The sequence below is a fragment of the Neomonachus schauinslandi genome, chromosome 6 (assembly GCF_002201575.2).
Source record: "Neomonachus schauinslandi chromosome 6, ASM220157v2, whole genome shotgun sequence".
In the NCBI taxonomy this organism is placed as follows: domain Eukaryota; kingdom Metazoa; phylum Chordata; class Mammalia; order Carnivora; family Phocidae; genus Neomonachus; species Neomonachus schauinslandi.
Genome location: NC_058408.1, coordinates 24,271,811 through 24,289,966, shown reverse-complemented (window position 1 = coordinate 24,289,966; position 18,156 = coordinate 24,271,811). Strand labels below are relative to the sequence as shown.

The 18,156-nt window shown below is 45.5% G+C and overlaps 1 protein-coding gene across 2 annotated transcripts in view; it reads left to right on the top strand.

Moving 5' to 3' along the window:
* Window positions 1–18,156, top strand: part of SRGAP2 (SLIT-ROBO Rho GTPase activating protein 2) — a 225,494-nt gene that overhangs the window by 79,044 nt on the left and 128,294 nt on the right. For both annotated transcript variants that reach the window (XM_021686556.2, XM_021686555.2), the window contains exon 2: window positions 7,192–7,384. In XM_021686556.2, the coding sequence (XP_021542231.1) occupies window positions 7,192–7,384 (193 nt within the window). The remainder of the gene's footprint in view (window positions 1–7,191; window positions 7,385–18,156) is intronic.

Below are 18,156 nucleotides of genomic sequence, written 5' to 3'. Positions count from 1 at the left end.
TTTTCATCATGACACACACTTTTACCAGCTCCATTTCTGGCTGCATGAAATCCAAACTCCTCTGTTAGCTTTTGGAGCTGCTCCTCCCTATGCACCCTTATCTCTGACCAGGCCTCAGGGTACCCTTTGTTCTAGCTCATCCATCCTCCTCACTACCTCACAGATAGGCCATGTTCGAACATTCCCATTTCTTGGCTTACATCTTATCTTCCTCTGGAATATGGTCTCCTCACCCTTCCATTTACTGAAATTCTACCCATCCTAGGAATACTAGTTCAGTCTGCTATATCCTCCCTTCTTCTCTCCCTCTTTCTCTCCCCTCCTTTCTTCCCTCCACAAATTTGAAGGCCTGCCAGATATTGTTCTGGGTCCCAGGAGTATGTTGGTGAACTGAAGAGACAAATTCTTCCTCTCATGGAGTTTAGTTTTCATCAAGAAGCCTTGCTTTAGTCATGTTAGTCCTCACTACACTTTCAGAGTCCTCAAAACTTTTGCTAGTAGTATTTATTCTTAAATTCAGGTGTACAGGGGCGCCTGGGTGGCTCAGTCGTTAAGCGTCTGCCTTCAGCTCAGGTCATGATCCCAGGATCCTGGGATCGAGCCCCACATCGGGCTCCTTGCTCCACGGGAAGCCTGCTTCTCCCTCTCCCACTCCCCCTGCTTGTGTTCCCTCTCTTGCTCTGTATCTCTCTGTCAAATAAATAAATAAAATCTTTAAAAAAAAAAATTCAAGTGTACAGTATGCAACACACACCATGTAATGTACAATAACAAACATTTATGTAATACAGATATCTAGCACAAATATCTATTAAATAAATATCTAGCATAATTTATGTAGTCTATTAATACATAATTTTCGAGAAATGTATATTTTGATCCTATATTCACAATTAGATTGTAAGTTCCTTGAGTGTAGGGATCTTCATGCTTCTGAGCACTTCAGAATCCTTCACTTTATTCATGAGGACTCCTTTGTTTCTAAGGAACCAAAAATCCAATGCAAACTATTTTAAGCAAAAAAGTGAATGAGTTGGCTTATGAGGCCAAAAGGGCCAGGGAGAGGGCTGGCATCTGGCCATGACTCGATTCAAGGGCTCGAGTTTCCTTTTCCCATCTCTCAGCTCTGTTTTCTCCGGGTCAGCTCCATTCTCAAACAGGCTTTCCAGTCACGGTGGCAAGATGGCGGCAGCAGTCTCAGATTCTCATTGTCTTCAGGTCTTGGCCTGCAGGTAATATCCACCGTCTTTGGAGAGGGCAGAGGTGGAATCAGCTTTACCAAAAGCACATGGACTAAGAGTCAGGGAGGATATAGGTGCAGAGAAGGAGAAACGATAAGTATCTATCACATTTACATGTTCTGGAAGCTTAGTAGCTATTGTTGGTTTGTTGTTTGGATTGACTCATGTCTAGTTCTATGTTGTATTTAATGGGGTAAAGTAATGATGAAAAAGGCCATTGGTCACTCTTCAAGGAAGAATATTTGCTGTTTTCTACTTTACCAGAAGTAGCTTGACGATGACCTTTTCTTGGAACAGTGACTACTCAGATGTAAGTGATAGTATCAGTCATTGAAAGAAGGGGTATAGCAGATGGATTGAAGCTGATATGTGTCTCCTTTTCCTCTCCTCTCGTATCACTATGTGCATACCTTGTTTATTTCTGCTATTATTTCACCTTGTTTGGTATAGGTTTTTTCACTGGTTTCTTCCCTACTACTGAGCTAATTTTGAGGGAGGACTGCTGTCTTTTTATTCTCAGAGCACCTGCCAGGTGCACAAATAAATTTTTCTGATAAGAGTAAGTAAGAAAGGACATTGGCTTGGGAACCCAGTGACCTGGGTTTCTAGTCCTACATCCGCAGCCAAATAGCTATGTGATCTCTGGCAATTCCTTTCCCTTCTCTGGGCTTTGGTTCTGTCATCCTTCCAACAAGGATTTCTAAGGGCCCACCCATTACTGAATTTGTAGAAAAGCAAACCAGTAGGGTGAAGAGCAGGACTTGGCAGGGCATCCCAGCATTTTGTTTCCTGGGGAACAGTTTTGATAGGGGCTGATTACCCTTGAGATAAGAGGTCTTGGTAAGAGATACGGAGTACCGAGCCTGATGAAAGCTTCAGTTGTCTTCTTATATAACACTTGCTGGAAAGGTACTAGGAATTAATATTCCTGAGGTGGCTGAGGTGACATCATGTGTTTGTGAAAGGGCTAAAAGCAGGTGAGGCAGATTTTGTGGAAAAAGACTGGCAGTCAGTCCCAGTTCCAATGGGGAACATGGGCTGATCTCATGCCCTGTGTTCTGAACAGAACCTGTGGGAGTCGCAGCTCCTATCCCTTAGGTGCTAGATCATCGAAGAGAAGGGAAGGGTGTGCCTGTGTTACTCGCCTGTACTCTACATTTTTCTGAGGCCTGCCCTCCCACTCTCATTTTCTCCTCAGAAATGTGGGACTCATAGGAGGAAGCCTTAATCAGAAAATTCCTGAAGAAGGAATTTTGAAAGAAGGGAAGAAAGGGACTAATATCTCTGGATTGAAAGCAACAGAATGAACAAAATCCTCCTATACTCTGCTGACTTGTGCATTCCTTGGGTGTTCTTTGAAGTGAGGACAGTTTTCCGAAGGCTGTGTTGCCTGTGTTGGCAGATGTTATATAATTTAGAGTCTACATGATTGTAAGTGTGGCAGGGCCCTGTTTTTGTTCAATGATCAGTATCCTATTAGGGCTAGTTTTTCTTCTAATTTCATCCTTCTTGTGACCCTTCACCCTCTTTCCAAAATGGAAATGAGCCTCCTTCTAATAACTCCCAGGACAGGTGTAGTTAGGATCTCAGCTGTGGCCAAGCCTGGACAAGGCGTCAGCACTTCCCGAGGGAAGCTTTGATGGATATGTCTGCTGATCCTATATTTGAACTCATGCACACAAGTGTTCCTTGCTGGTTTTGATCTGACACCCTTCGGAAATAATGGAACGATGATCTGCCAGTGGAGTTCGATGTCATGGCCAAGCTTGCCATCCAGAGGGCCAGCTTCTGGTACATGCTTTAAGAATGTTCAGTGCAGAACTGAGATTCAGCCCACGCAAATGGAGAAATGGAAACCAAGAATTCCTTCCTCTTTTTGGTGCCAGTTTGTTGGGCCGTTTTCCCCTTAGCTGGCCGGATGGTGCTCAAAAGAACATGATTTTTGGTGGTGTTAAGTTTTTTAAATGAGATGTAATTCACATACCATAAAATTCACCCTTTTAAAAGTACACGAATTCAGTGGGGTTGTTTTTCAGTATGTGCACAAGGTTGTGCCGCTATGACCACTATCTAATTCCACAGCAGTGGGATTAAATTTTGACTTGAATCTTTGAATGAAGTATCAGCCAAAGGTCAGTTCTGATTTTCAGGAAACTAGTTCTAAAACTTTGGTTCTTTTTGCAAAGGAAGCTACAGAAATGTCATTAAAAAAAAAAAATAGTCATAGAAAAAAGAGCCAGAGGATGTTGAATTTTTCTTAGGCTTGTTATTTGGTTTCTTTTGTCCGCCATGGATGATTTTTTAGTCGTTGGTCTTTGGGTTGGGACTCACTCTCGTGGCTATGTTACAATAAAGAGTATTCAAAGCAAGAGCAATAAGACTGCCTTTGCTTTCTTTTCCTGTCTCTGTTTTTGTCAAGCCAGGCTTCGTTAGGGCAGGGCATGGACCTGTTTTGTTCATCCCCACCATCACCTAGTTCAGGCTCTGCCATACAGTAGGAGCTCAGTAAAGATTTGGTGAATTAATGGGCTGTGGTAGGTGCCCAGGGGAGGTCATTTTGGCATGTATCACTCAAAGGTCATGGTGACCTTTGTACTTTGGCTTTGTGGATGGCCATGGCATTCATTTGCACCCCTGAGGTACAGCCGCTTCTAGAAAATGAGAGCTTGACTTCTTCCTGTGTAGTTCTAGGGACCGAACCTCCAAGGACCCCATCCTCTCCAGTTCCCAGGCATACTCATCCAACTGCAAACTGGATCTCTAAAGCCTTCTTGAGTTGATATGGTGAAGCACAGCGTGGGTGGGGTGAGTGTGTGCCTGGGTGTACACCCGCGTGCATGTGCATACGATGGAATTGTGAGGAATTCCTTCATGTTTTTATAAATTGCCCCTTTCTTCTTTCTGCCCCTGTAGTTTATTGGTAGGCCAGGGTGCAGAAGGGCCTCCAGCCTGGGCACATGGCCCACGAGAGCTGGAGTTCAGTGGCCTATTGTTTCCTGCCCCTTCTGTGCATGGACAGAGGACTGGGGCTGGCACAGCTGCCTTCTTGGGGACCATTGTTTGTCTTTGCAGCAGCAACAGCAAAAGTCTGAAGCAGCACATTTTGTGCTGGACAGAACAGCCATTCTGTCTTGGAGCTGCAAGCCTAGAGATGGGGGTGGTTGGAGTCTCCCTTACATGTCTGCGTGGATGCCCTGAGAATAGAAGCCAGGGAGGCTTCTCCTTCTAGGCTGCCAGGGAGGGGAGATGCTCAGTGGAGGGGATGACAAATCAACCACAGTAGCAGGTGGTATCTATTAGCAGAGACTCTTCTTTTCCTGGATCAGGTAGGGGTATCATTGCTTTTTCACTTTCCCTGCCCTCTGGGCATACTGGCAGACCTCAGGGTGTGCTCCTGGGACAAGAAAAAACACTTCCTCCAAAGCTGCCCTGTAGAGTAGAGTAGATTGAGGAAGCAGGGAAGGGACCCAGCCCAGTTGTGAGCTAGTTGAAACATGGGCTAGTTATCGAGTCAGTGGGCTAGTCCAAACTTGATTCAGAATCACTTCTCAGCTAGAAGGTGGAGAAGGGGATGTTCCATGGGTGGGAGCCATAGAAACTGTAATTTACCCAGAAATACTTCCAGAGACTCCAGACTTGTGTTCTGTTTCTCTTGTTTCCCTGGCCAACAGTCAACCTCTTTGGCAAGTTAGACTAACCTTCATCTAGCTTCAGCCTCACTTGCACCTAGTTGTATGACCCTTTGGTAAATGACTTAACAGGTCTTATTTCATTTTTCTTACCTGTGCCATCAGGATAATTGGGGATAGCTGATGGACTAGTTGTGGAGATGAGATGAGATGAGATGATGCATATAAAGCCCCATGAAGGGTGTTCAGTAACCCTTTCCCTCAGGGTCCCTCAGGGGATGCCTGAGAGTGGGGTGCACTTTGTATTACCCACTTGAGGCACCTGGGAAAGTCAGGGTGCGGGTCTGTGTTGGCTTTAAGTTCCTGACTAAGTGGAAGGGGTAAATGAGGTAAATGTGGGTACGTATGTGCTTGGGGGCTTCTTAGATTAGTTCACATATTTCAGAGGCTACCTAGGAAGTGCTAATTCCTTGGCCAGGGCAACCCTGGAGTGGCCTACCTCTGATCATGGGAATTTGCCTAGACCCCTCTTTTTTTGGTGGAGGGTGGGCATAATGCATTCTACCGTGTTCTCTTCTGCTCTCCTGGTTAGTGAGATTATTGAGGCAAAGTCTTATGTGAGTTATAGGTGACTCCGAGGGGGCGGACAGCCCCATTACCCACCCACATCCTCTTGCAAATCTGGAACTGACTGGAGAGCCTTTTTGCCCTAAGATGCCCTGATTCTTCCTTAATGGGCAAGTTGTAAGTAATATCAATGAGCATTGTGAATGCGCTCTCCACCCACAGTCCGCCCATCCAGTGGCTACTACTGCCGACTTCTACTTCTATCTACCAATAGGTGGAAGGGGGATAGATGCCTCTAGGAATAGTCTTGACAAGGGCTGTTGCCTTTAAGAGGCCCAGAAATCTCTGGCAAGAGCTAGATGCCTGACATTGCCCTCAGCACATCTTCCCCCAACACCCTTGTAATCAGACTCCCAAAAAACACAGAACAAGGGAGCTTTGATGAGTGATGAGGTAGGCGGCTTTTCTGCTCAGCCTTCTGTCTGCTTGAAACAATCCTCCGGGGCTCAGTTTCAGTTCAGGTGAGGTTACTGTAGGCCTGATTGGCATTGATGGTTGGCAAGGGGGAGGCATGGGGACGAAGAGGGTGAGAACTGTACTTACAGATCCCTCGAGATCACCCATAAAGGACCAGATACTTGTGCTACATTCTGATATGGGTGAAAACAGAGGCAAAAATGAAGATAAGGGTAGATTATGGATGCCTAGCTACTTCAAGGCAAAGCTAAATGCACCATTTGCCCAGCGTCATTGATTCGTAAGAGTGGTCGGCAAAACTTGCAACATCATAGCTCTGATCCTGGGTTTGCCCCTGACTTATCCACAGCTCGGATGAAACGTCTAGATCTCCCTACCACCCCCCACCCCCATGCATCACGTAGCATAGACAGAGAGCACCCCCCACCCCCCACCCCCATGCATCACGTAGCATAGACAGAGAGCATCGTTATGACTCTGTGATTTGGGAATGAATTTAGAGCAGACACAAGGAAAGGCATAATAACATAAGTGCTCCTTCCCCGGGTTTGGAAATGATCCAGCAGATTCTTGGTTCCAGTTTCTTAGTAGGCCCAAAAGAGTTGGTGGAGTTTTTGGAGATGCCTCATATCATATGGCCATTTTAAGCTCGAGCCTTTTTTTTTTATTTATTTATTTATTTATTTATTTATTTATTTATTTATTTATTTTTTAAAGATTTTATTTATTTATTTGAGACAGAGAGAATGAGAGAGAGAGAGCACATGAGACGGGGGAGGGTCAGAGGGAGAAGCAGGCTCCCTGCCGAGCAGGGAGCCCGATGCGGGACTCGATCCAGGGACTCCAGGATCATGACCTGAGCCGAAAGCAGTCGCCTAAACAACTGAGCCACCCAGGCGCCCTTTTTTTTTTTTTTTTAAATTAAAGGCTTTAAGTTCCTAAGTGGAAGGGGTAAATGTGGGTACGTATGTTTTTGTTTTTGTTTGTTTGTTTGTTTGTTTTTTTATTTTATTTTTTTAAAGATTTTATTTATTTATTAGAGAGAGAATGAGAGAGAGCAAGCACATGAGAGGGGGGAGGGTCAGAGGGAGAAGCAGACTCCCCGCCGAGCAGGGAGCCCGATGCGGGACTCAATCCAGGGACTCCAGGATCACGACCTGAGCTGAAGGCAGCCGCCTAACCAACTGAGCCACCCAGGCGCCCCCGTATGTTTTTGTTTTGTTCCGTTTTGTTTTTAGGGACCTCCATCTGACGGTCTGACTTTGTTTCTTTTGCAGAAATCCGTGCCCAGCTCACAGAGCAGATGAAATGCCTGGACCAGCAGTGTGAGCTCCGGGTGCAGCTGCTGCAGGACCTGCAGGACTTCTTCCGGAAGAAGGCAGAGATCGAGATGGACTACTCCCGCAACCTGGAGAAGCTGGCCGAGCGCTTCCTGGCCAAGACGCGCAGCACCAAGGACCAGCAGTTCAAGTAGGGACCCTGTGGCTGTTTCTCGCAGGGACCTTGGGAATGGGGCTGGGGAGGGGGGTGAGGCGGGGTGTGCCACCTAGATCTGTGTGCATTCATGCAGAGTGCCCCGGGGACTTCAAATTGGCTGAGGGTTGAGAGCCCTCAAGGACTTCTCCTTTTCCAGATGGGTCCTATATGCAGGTCAGGATCCTGGAGGGGTCCCAAGAGGTGGTGGACCGTGCTAATAATAATAGCAAACACTTTCAGAGCACTTCCTGTGTGCTAAACATGGTTCTAAGGGTTTTACATATATGAGAACTCATTTAATCTCCACAAGTTTGTATGTTGGTCATTGTTGTATTCTCAATTTACAGATGAGGAAACTGCATCCTAAAGAAGTTAAGGAAATTGCCTAAGATCTCTCTTTCTCTCTCTCTCTCTCTCTCTCTCTCTCTCTCTCTCTCTCACACACACACACACACACACACACACACACACACACACCTCTAGTAAATCAATAGCAGAGCTGGGAATCAAACCCAGGCAGTGTGGCCCCCGAGTTTTTTTTCTTTTTTTTTTTTTTTTTTTTTTTAGAGATTTTATTTATTTGCGTGACAGAGGGAGACACAGCGAGAGAGGGAACACAAGCAGGGGAATGGGAGAGGGAGAAGCAGGCTTCCCACTGAGCAGGGAGCCCGATGCGGGGCTTGAGCCCAGGACCCTGGGACCATGACCTGAGCCGAAGGCAGACGCTTAACGACTGAGCCACCCAGGCGCCCTCCAGAGTCTGTGTTCTTAACCAATTGACCAAACTGTCTTTAACTGGAAGAAATGAATGATGCTGTCACCATACATCTGACTCACTGCTCACACGGTCTGTTCCTTGTGTAGCATTTTATGCAAGTGTCCCTTTCACTCTGTCCTCACTGCCATTGCCCTAGTTTAGATCATCATCCTTGTCTGAATGATCACATTACTCACTGTATCATCCACAGCAGAGGTTCTCAACTCTGGCTTCACATTAGAATTCTCTGGAGAACTTTTTAAAAATGCTGAAATCTGGGCCCCATTCCAGAGCAATTAAGTCAGAATCTCTGGGAGTGGGGCCTGGGTAACAGTATGGTGTAAAAGCTTTCCAGATGATTCTAACAAACAACCAGTGTTGGGGTCCAGAAATGGCTTCTCCCCATTCCAGTCTGCCCGATCCACTCTTACCAGATATAGCCTTCCTGGAACACATTGGAGATCGGGTGGGTTCTCTGTGCAATGGCTTCCCACTGTCTATGTTCTTGATGTTCAAGGTGTGGTCTCCCAATATTGGCACCACTTAGGATGTTGGAGATGCAGAATCTCCGGTCTCATCCCCAGATCCACCCTGACAGGAGACTCAGGTGATTGGTATGCACTTTAAAGTTTGAGAAGTTCTGCTCTATTCACAAAGGTGTACATGCCTTGGCTTGTTCTTCAAGCCCCTCTACATTTGGCCCTGACTAATTTTCTAACCTTATTTCCTGGTTTTTTTTCCCCCCCTCTACTGTACCTTAGCCAAATAGAAGATTAACTCCAATGGGCCTTTGCCCATCCTGTTATTTGAACTTAGGTTCCCGTTCTTCACATCTCTGCATGTCAAAGACATATCTATGTTTTGAGACCCATCTCAGATGCATCATGTTCCAAGAAAATTTCTTGATTCTCCCAGAGGAAAGAATGTTCTCTCTTTTCTGAATTCTTACAGTATTTTATTTGTTCTTTTATTAGGGCATTCAGTACTGTCTGCCTTTCATTTTCTTCCCTTAGTGGACAGTGTAAGCTTTTCTGATTCATTTTACAGCCTCCCACAGTGCCTAGTCTAATATGTGGCATATAATAGATGCTCACTAAACATTATTGGATGAGTAAATGAATGAATGAATGTAGGAACTGATGCCAAGTATATCTTGTTTTCCCCCATTTCCTATTTTTGTTTATCACTCTAATAATTTGGGACACAAATTATCCTTTACAAACCAGCTTTGAGCAGTGAATATGGAGGCTAAGTTTGAGGAGAATAGATGACACCCTCAGTATGAGCCAGAATGAGAATTTCCTCCAGATGTTTTGTCCTCAGAGCTCCTTATCTTTCCCAAGTCCTATTCTCTTTATAATAAGCAATCCTGAGAGAATAAAATGTTATTTTAGTATATGATAAATGAAGATTTGGGAGAGAAATCATTTGCCTTAGAAAAATGACTCAAAGTTGGATTTATTCTGTTGGTAAGCTGCTCCTAAGTTTAAAATAGCATTTGATTTTTAGTACTATCATATTTTCAGCTTCAAGACATATTTACTATAAATTAAAGTACAGATGTGCTCATCTCTAAGTCAGCTGAATTGCTCTGATGAAGATCACATACAAGGAATAGGGTGTTTTGGAAGAATTGATTTCCCTTCTCATAAAGCTGGTACCTGGCTTCATCTTCCCCCAAACAACCAGTGAGTATTTATTAAGAGCCATCTGTGTACTCTGTATTGTACAGGCATTGGATGATACAAGGGAAGTTAATCGTGTGTCTCTACAGGGGGCCATATCTGGCTGGGGAGAAAAGATTTTTAATACCAGAAGCAACTAGAGAGCAAAGCAATAATGATCTCATTAAGAAATCATTGGTTTTGTGTAGAATATAGATGTGATGGGAGGTCAGAGATAAATCATCAGAGATAGATAAAGGATCTGGAACAGTCAGGAGAGTTTTCATGAAGCAAGTGGGACTTTAAAGGTAGGCGAGGCTTTGAAGGTAGGTTTGTGTAGCAGAGGACAGCGCTTGCCGGCCAGAGGGAAGCGGGAGTGTTGGCTGCTGAGGGGGTACAGGGACGAGGGAGGGGTCCAGCTTCGTTAAAAGGACGTTTCTTTTCCATTCCTTCAACAAATGTCCAGGGCACATTCCTTGAACTCCTTCAGGCCAGACATGGTGCCTTGGGCTATAGCCAGGATCAAGCGCTGCCTCTGGTGCAGGGTACTTACACAGGATGAGGACACGGACGTTAAACAGATCACACAATTAGATGAGTTGAGCTAAGTGTTGTGGAACAGAAGTACAAGGAGCTCTAAGAGCGTGTAAGAGGGGGACTTCTCCACTCCTTTTGCTGTCACTTGATGGCTAGTTTGCTTTAATAGCTTCCTGTCTGATCTTATCCTCAGTGACAGTCTGCTTACCCACCAAACCCCTTTTAAGTACCTACTGGGTGCTGTGCTCTGTGCTGATTCCTCTGGGGGCTAAGGTACACTCTGGAATCCTGGCTAACAGGGAAGAGAGACATGGGAACAATGCCACGTGAAACCTTCAGTGGAGGTCTGAGCAAAACATCATGAGAATGCAGATCGTTTCAAAAGCAGTGGAAAATAAGGTTAGATAAGGGGGGTAGACCCCAAATAATGGCTCTTGGGCAGGCAGGCCGAGGAGTTCAGGTTTGATGTGATAGCATGATAGTGAGCCCTCTGGGTTCTTGTGTGGGGAGACCAGAAGGTACAGTTTCTGTTCATACAGGAGAAGAGGAAACATGGTGGAGGGACTATTCGCAGCCTTGCCATATCGTCTATCAAAGACCATGTCCACCCATCCATACAAAGTGCTACAGTGCATAGAGAATAGACATCTCTTCAGGTTGCAGACTGGGCGGGGCTTCACAAAGGTGAAGTTCAGTGGTTGGGAAATGGGAAAATACAAGTGCAAGTGCTAGGTGCTGGTCCTGTGAGCTGAATTCAATTGAGACAACGCAGAAGTTATAGAAGGAAGATAGAAAGATGGAGGAAGGAAGCATATTAGGTAGAAGGAACAGTTGAAAAAACAAGGCTGGTGGGTAACTCATCTGTTTTGCTGAAGAACAGGAATAATAAATGCAATCGTGAAATAAGCCTGGAAAAGTTGGTAGGGGCCTGATCATAGTGGTCCGGGAGTGCCAGGCGACAGGGTTTATTCTGTAAGCGTGGGGAGCCACTGATAGTTTTTGAGCAAGGAACCTAATTATGGCCGTGCTTTGGGAAGGTAACTATGGCAACACCACAGATCAATCGGAGGAGAGAGACGGGGAAGCCGGAGGCCTGTTAAGAAGGTATGGCAGTGAGCCTAAGGTTAACATGGGCTTGACCCGAAGTCGTGCCCTCGGAAATAGAAACGTGAGGGCAAGAAGCACTCCGAGTGAGAGAAGCTGGGACAGAAGAAGGGCTGTGGGTTTCCTGGGTCTCTGGAGTGGCAGTTGTACTGTATTTTCATTCCGCCGGTGGAGTGTAGCCTCGATTTTGCTGACTCTCGGGCTGATCCCTAGAATAGTTCATTCTCTGCCCAGAGCGTCTCAGCGGGCACTCGTCACCTCCCCCGGAGCTGTAGCAGCTGTTGGCCCAGCCATGCCATGGATTTGTCTCCCTGCGCTGCCAGGAGAGCAGCTGCCGAGGCAGCCCCGGACAGACGCTCCCAGGGCCGTGGAAACTCTTCAAGTCGGCCTGGGGTAGGGTGGCCAGGGCCGAAGTCTGTCTACATGGACCCACCCCGCCCTTTTCCAGGCCAGTTTCTCAGCCTGGCTCGATTTCAGCCTCTCACACTCGGGTTGGTTGGGTATTCGGTTACAGTTTTAAGTGACTGCATTTAGGGACAAACATTGCTGAGCTGCCTTTTTCTTCTTCCTTTGGACAACTTCTTACCCTGGAAGCCATTAGCCTGTCACTCTTGGGCTTTGCTTCCTCTTCTGCTTTGCTCCTGCTCACCTTTTGTCCTCTCCCGCACTGTGCTCTGTGCAAACACCCTCATTAAAGCCCTCACAGCTCTGACTCCTTTGCAAAGTCTGACCCTGCGGTCCCATCACACTCCTTCTCTTCCCCTTCCCCCACAGAAAGAGCGAGACATGCTGCAGATACAGCTACCTAGCGTTGATTTGATTCTACCGTATTCTGCTTTGTTTAAGATAGGGAACATGGCTTCCGCCATCCCTTTGAATTGTGGGTGAACCCTGCTCATGTCTGAAATTCTATCCGCCTGGTTTGATTAAGAGCAGAGATAAAATACTATGTGAGGGTCGGAAGTCTTCCTAGGGAAGATGTTCTTGCATTTTCTTTGGCTCCTTGAAGAGTATAAATGTATTCCTATTTGTTGCTGAGCCTTTGATTGTCTCTTTTAAGTGGAATCTGTGTTAATATTGCCCAGCAGGACTCTAATTGATAATGCGTTGGCTGTGGTTTTTTTTCTTCTTATATAGACTTGCTGTAAATTACCTTTCAGTCATAGCTCACTTGGTTTTGATCTCCTACTTTTAATAGCTCAGTTCTTTCTTTTATTTTTTTTTTCCTGTCGAATCTTTAGAGGAATACTCCTACATTGCTGCTATCCTGCTGTGTTCTTTCCAGAGACCTTATGCTACTTTAAAACCCACAGCCAACATCTTTTCTTTCTTCCAGCTTTTCCTTTTCCTCAACAACAAATATTTGTTGAATATTTTTAAGGTATTGTTCTAGACTCTTAGAGGGGGGAGATCCAAAGAAGTAGAAGTAGTGGTTCTTTCCCAGATGAGTTTATAGTCCGGTCAGGGATAACTTGTCCCCGAATACAATAACACATCTTCAGTATAAGGCAACATGTGGTAAGGACCAAGTATGTGCTACAGAAGGGATGTGGCACAGTTGGTATGGTCAGGGAACTTCCAGAAAGGAAATGGCATTTGAACCAGACATTGAAGAAAATGGACAGGATTTTGATGGATGGAGAGGGAAAGAGGGAGGGAGAGGATGTTGTAGGCAGGGAGGGGCACAGCGGGAGGAAAGTACAAGGTGCTTTTCGGGGTGCAGCAAGTGGACTGGTTAACAATTGTGTACAGAGGAATTGGACAACGGTAGATAGGACCATATAGTAGAGGGTCTTGACTTTCGATGAAGATTTGGCGCTATGCAATAGACACTGGAAACCACTGAAGGTTTGAACAGCTAGTGTCCAAGCTGAGATATGAGCTCTTCTTACAGAAGCTTAACCTTAACCTTAATGGTGGTGAATTGCTAAAGGACTGGAAACTTGAGACAGTGAAACCCGTTGCCACAGTAGATAATAAGGATCTAAATTAGGGTGGGATGGTAGGAATGAAAAGAACAGAAATTGATCCTTCGGACCATTTAACAAGTATGTATCCCATGTGACAGACACATGCCAGGCAAGAAGGATACTGCCCCCCTACACTCCTGGAGTATAGTCTAGAGACAGATGGAAAACACCTGGTGCAGGAAGAAGCTACAGGAATTGCTGACAGATGGGATTCAGGTTTCAAGTGAGCTTGGAGGCACAAAAGAAAGAGGGTTGTGAAGTTTCTTTTGGACTTGGGTGACTGGTAGATTAATGGTGCCTTTAATAGAAATACCAAAGTTAGGAAGAGTTGTTTTTGAAGGGCTACAATGTGAGAAATTTGGTTTTTGGATGTTAAGTTTAAGATAGTGGAGGGATATTGAAGCTGAAACTTGCAGACATTGACAGAAAATGAATGGCTGTGTTCAGGGCTAAAGATCTGGGCTGTGTTCAGGGCTGAAGTCTGGGTTGTGTGGGTAGATACTTGGGCATGTTCATAGAGAGGTGATGGTCTGATTTCCAACATTAAGGGTTTAGGAGGAAAAGGGGGGAAACATCCTTTGTATTGTCGGTGGTACTCAGATTGCAGAGAATGAAAAGTGATTTAAAAGATATATTTATTTGTGCATTCATTCAGTACACATTTTGAGGACAAGGCATTGAGCTAGGTTGGGGATAGGAGCAAGACAATATCCTATTCTCACTAACATGAAATTAGCAGGACATTAAAGAGATACACTTGGAAAGTAAACCCGCTTATTTGGCTGATCATGAGTTGTGCAACCATGGGAAGGGAGATGAGGGAGCAGGACCCAGGTATCTCAGGAATCTGGTAGACATTCAACCTGCAATATGCCTTTCAGTGGGAGGTTAGGTACACAATTAATTAGAGAGAAATTCTTGTAGAGTCCATGTTCTTGGCCTTGGGCCCAGTATTTGTGCACAGTATTTCTGCAGTTACGTCACCTCCCGTCGATGCATTTTTCCTGGAGTTAACTTCAGAGTTGTTCATCAGCCTCACAGAATAGCATTGGGTTGAAAAGCAGAGTCAGTTGGCCATGGAGATTGTTATAGCTGTGATTGCAAATCAGAAAAGGGTGGTGGACCAGAAAGTTCCTCCTCGAGTACTGGCTGACTCTGAGGAGGGAGGGAGGAGGAAGCATGAAGCTGCCAGAAGGGACAACCCCTCACTTCCTGGGACCAGGACATATTTGGGAGCTGTTTGTTCCCTCGGGGAAGATTTTGTCCAGATGTAGCATCTGGTATTGAGCTTCCCTTTGCCATGGCTCAGGCCGCCTTTATTTAGAAACCAACACAAGGTCCCCTGGTGAATGTCGTGCTGGCCTAGTCCGTACAGAACTTAGGTGGTGGTTGGATCCTTTTCGGAAGACTTGGGAAGTCTCCTCACACATGGACAAAGCAGGATAGAAGAGACACAAGAAGGCAATTTGGGGGGGCAGGGTGGAGGTCAGCAAGACAGGGTGCTGGATAGTCTTTGGAACAGAGAAAGAATTCATTTGAAAGCTCTTTGGGAGGCGTTATGACTTAGTAGTAAAAGCTAAGAGCTTTATTGTTTTTTATTTGTTTATTTTTAAAGTTGAGAGCTTTAATCCAGACACATTTGGGTCTGAATCCTGTCTCTTCCACTTATAGCCCTGTGACCTTGAGCAAGTCACTTAACCCCTTTTAGCTTCAGTTCACTCATCTATGAAATGTAGAGAGTAATATTCACCTTGAAGAGTTGTTTAAGGGTTAGACATAGTATATGTGAAGCACTAGCCTAGTGCCTATAACTTACTAGATGCTCAAAAAAATGGTAACTCATGTAATTATCATGACCACAGAAGGAGGGTAACATGGAGGTCAAGATCCCTGGTTCTGGAACCACATTTCCTGGGTTTGCAATCCTGGATTTCCCACTTACCAGCTGGATGATTCTAGATGAAGGTTCTTGGTTGCCTCAGTTTCCTTGTCTGTAAATTCAGGGTAATAACAGTGCCTGCCTCATGGAGTTGTTCTGCTGAGTAAGGGAATTAAGGTGGAGACCTTGGGACAGCACTTAGCACATGTAAATAGCAGTGGCTGCTCTTGTCCTCAGGAGATGGGACTGAACATAGTTATCCCAGGTAAAACCTTGGTGGATGAGATTCACTGTGTAGTCCCTGTGCAGAGTGAAGCATTCTTAAGCCTGGCCCTAGGTAGTATCCTGTCCGTCTCCCTTTTCCTCAGAGACCCCTGTGTGTGGGTCTTTGGGAATGACAGAACTCATCCTCCCTCCTGATTTTTATGATATGGCTGCATTGGGCAGAAACTATGCAGTTAGGTGACTCTACATAATTGTACGTCCAGTTCCTATAAAAACTCAAGCAATTGCACGTTTTGTCTTGTAAGCTGTCATGTTCACAAGGTGTCATGAGCTACGTTGAACCAGGTAGTTAACCCTGGCATGTTCCTTATATATCCGGGCTCATAATCATCAAGAGGAGGAAATTTATCTCCCCTCTGATGTCTAATTGGCAAATTGTTGGGTTTCCATAAAGGTATGTGCTGAGGTCCCGACTGCAAGCGGCTGGATGAAAACGTGCCAGTCCTGGTCAGCTCATGCCGTGGCTGCCCTCCGTACCAGCCGACCAGTGCAGTACAAGCCTCAGTCGTGAGCATAACAGATTGTGGTTTACTGGGCTGTCTCATGAGGCCAAACAGAAGCGCCTACACTTCTGCATACATGGCTTTGTATCATCCTTTCAGGGTAGGGAATGATAGAGGGCAGTTGGGAGCAAAACATGCTTTAATGAGCAGTTGGGAGGATGCTAGAGACTCCCGAGGGCTTCCTGTGTCTCCCAGGCTCTGCCATTGGAATGCTAGCAGGACACACCTCAGGCTTTCCGCTTGCTGGAGCCAGACACCGCTGATCATGTCCCTTAACAACAGTGCTGGGGTGCAGGGAACTTTCAGTATTTGTTTTCTTGGCTCTCGTAAGTCCCATAATAATTCCGTGGTAGACACAGGAAGCAATGTGTGTCTGGTTCGAAGGATCTTTAATTTTCAGGAGTTCACAGCCAATTAAATGAATTGACTTTGATCCCGGTCCCTTTTAAAGGCAAAAGGCATGTCCTCTTTATTGGGAGCTGACTGCGTTAAGTGGGAGGGTTTACAAGATAAGAAGAAAAGACAGACTCTGCCGTAAGGACTTTTCATAATTGAAATGGGGAACATCAGACAGGCTGACAGAGAATAATAAGAACACATATGCGCATGGGCACATGAATCTAAAAATAGGACCCCGGCTACGGCAGGTTCTAATAGTCACCGGGAAGGGAGGGAAGGTAGATTACTCGGGAGGGACTCGTACTTGGCTTAGGCAGGGAAAGGTAAAAGATAGCAGTTATGTTCTCAATTAGATTTGGTCCCAAGTTAATTGAAGTAAAGACTTTAATATCTGATTCCTTCGCTGTGCTGAAGTATCATGCTGGGAAGAGACACAGAGTCATATGGGAAGAACTCAGTGTTAATGAAGGATTTAGGGAGAATGAGAAAAAAGGAGGGTTTGGATTTTTCAGAGTTGAAAAAGGATCATCCTTTCTGCTACCTCCTGTCCTTTTACATCGCCACCAATCACTGGATCATTGCCCCCTCGGGTTTTTGACTCAGGGAAGATCAATGAGCACAACTCTGCTTCTTAACATATTTTGGGTACAGCTGGTTAAAGAACCAGGATTAGAAAATGAATCGAACAAAGTAGGATTATCTTCAACGGTAGGATGCTGAGCTGTGTTTGCTGATTTCTCCTTAAGCGGTCGAGACAGGGCATCCTTGCATGAAGTTCAGACATCCCTCCCTAGCAGCCTCTGTGTTGAAGGAGAGGTTGTGGAACAAGTCTGGCAGCTCTCAGCCTGCACCCTTGTAAACAACAGATGTTCAGAACTACTGTGTTCTGGGGGTAGGGGTGGGGGTTTCTGTTGGTGCTTGAAATTCTTTGAATTTATAGGCAGCATCTCAAGGATTTAGCAAAAGGAGGAAGTCGGATGGATTTGATTCTATGGCATACAGGTGGAAATGATGTCCGAGACAGTTCCTTTGCAAGACAGAGCCCACGCTCCTTAGTGGACTCTGACAGAGAACCGGGGAAGCCGGGCCGGCAGGCCTAGTAAAGAAGGATCCGGCTTCCTAGGTGTATTGACTTTCTGCCCTCCTCCCAGCCCCTCTTCTTATACATGGGCTCGATTGGTCCGCCACCTCCTTGCTTCTGTTTTATCTGGTCGTGGGTGGAAACATGTGCCCTTCCCAGCCACAGAGTCCCACGTACACACGCACACCGACATTCAGGTGGGCATGCCACAGAGACTTTTCCATTAGCACCTCCTGAAGCCGTTCGGGTTCTTATAACGTACGGATTACATGGTATTGTTAGGGGCTTTGTCTTGGCTGCTAACCTTATTCATGTACATTTTCAGTTTTGGGTTTGCCAGGTCTCTGTTACGTTATTCACTGGAAGTAAATGAAGATAATGTTCCTTGTAGAGAGTTCAGTTAGGCGTCTTTTCTCCCCACGCCACTCCCAGCCCTGAAACACACATGCTGAGTTTCTGGCTAGATGATAAGTGCTTAGAACACCTACTTTACAGCCTAGTTCAGGGAAACCACATGGAAAAAAGATACATAATGCATCGTTTCTTTCTTTCTTTCTTTCTTTCTTTCTTTCTTTCTTTCTTTCTTT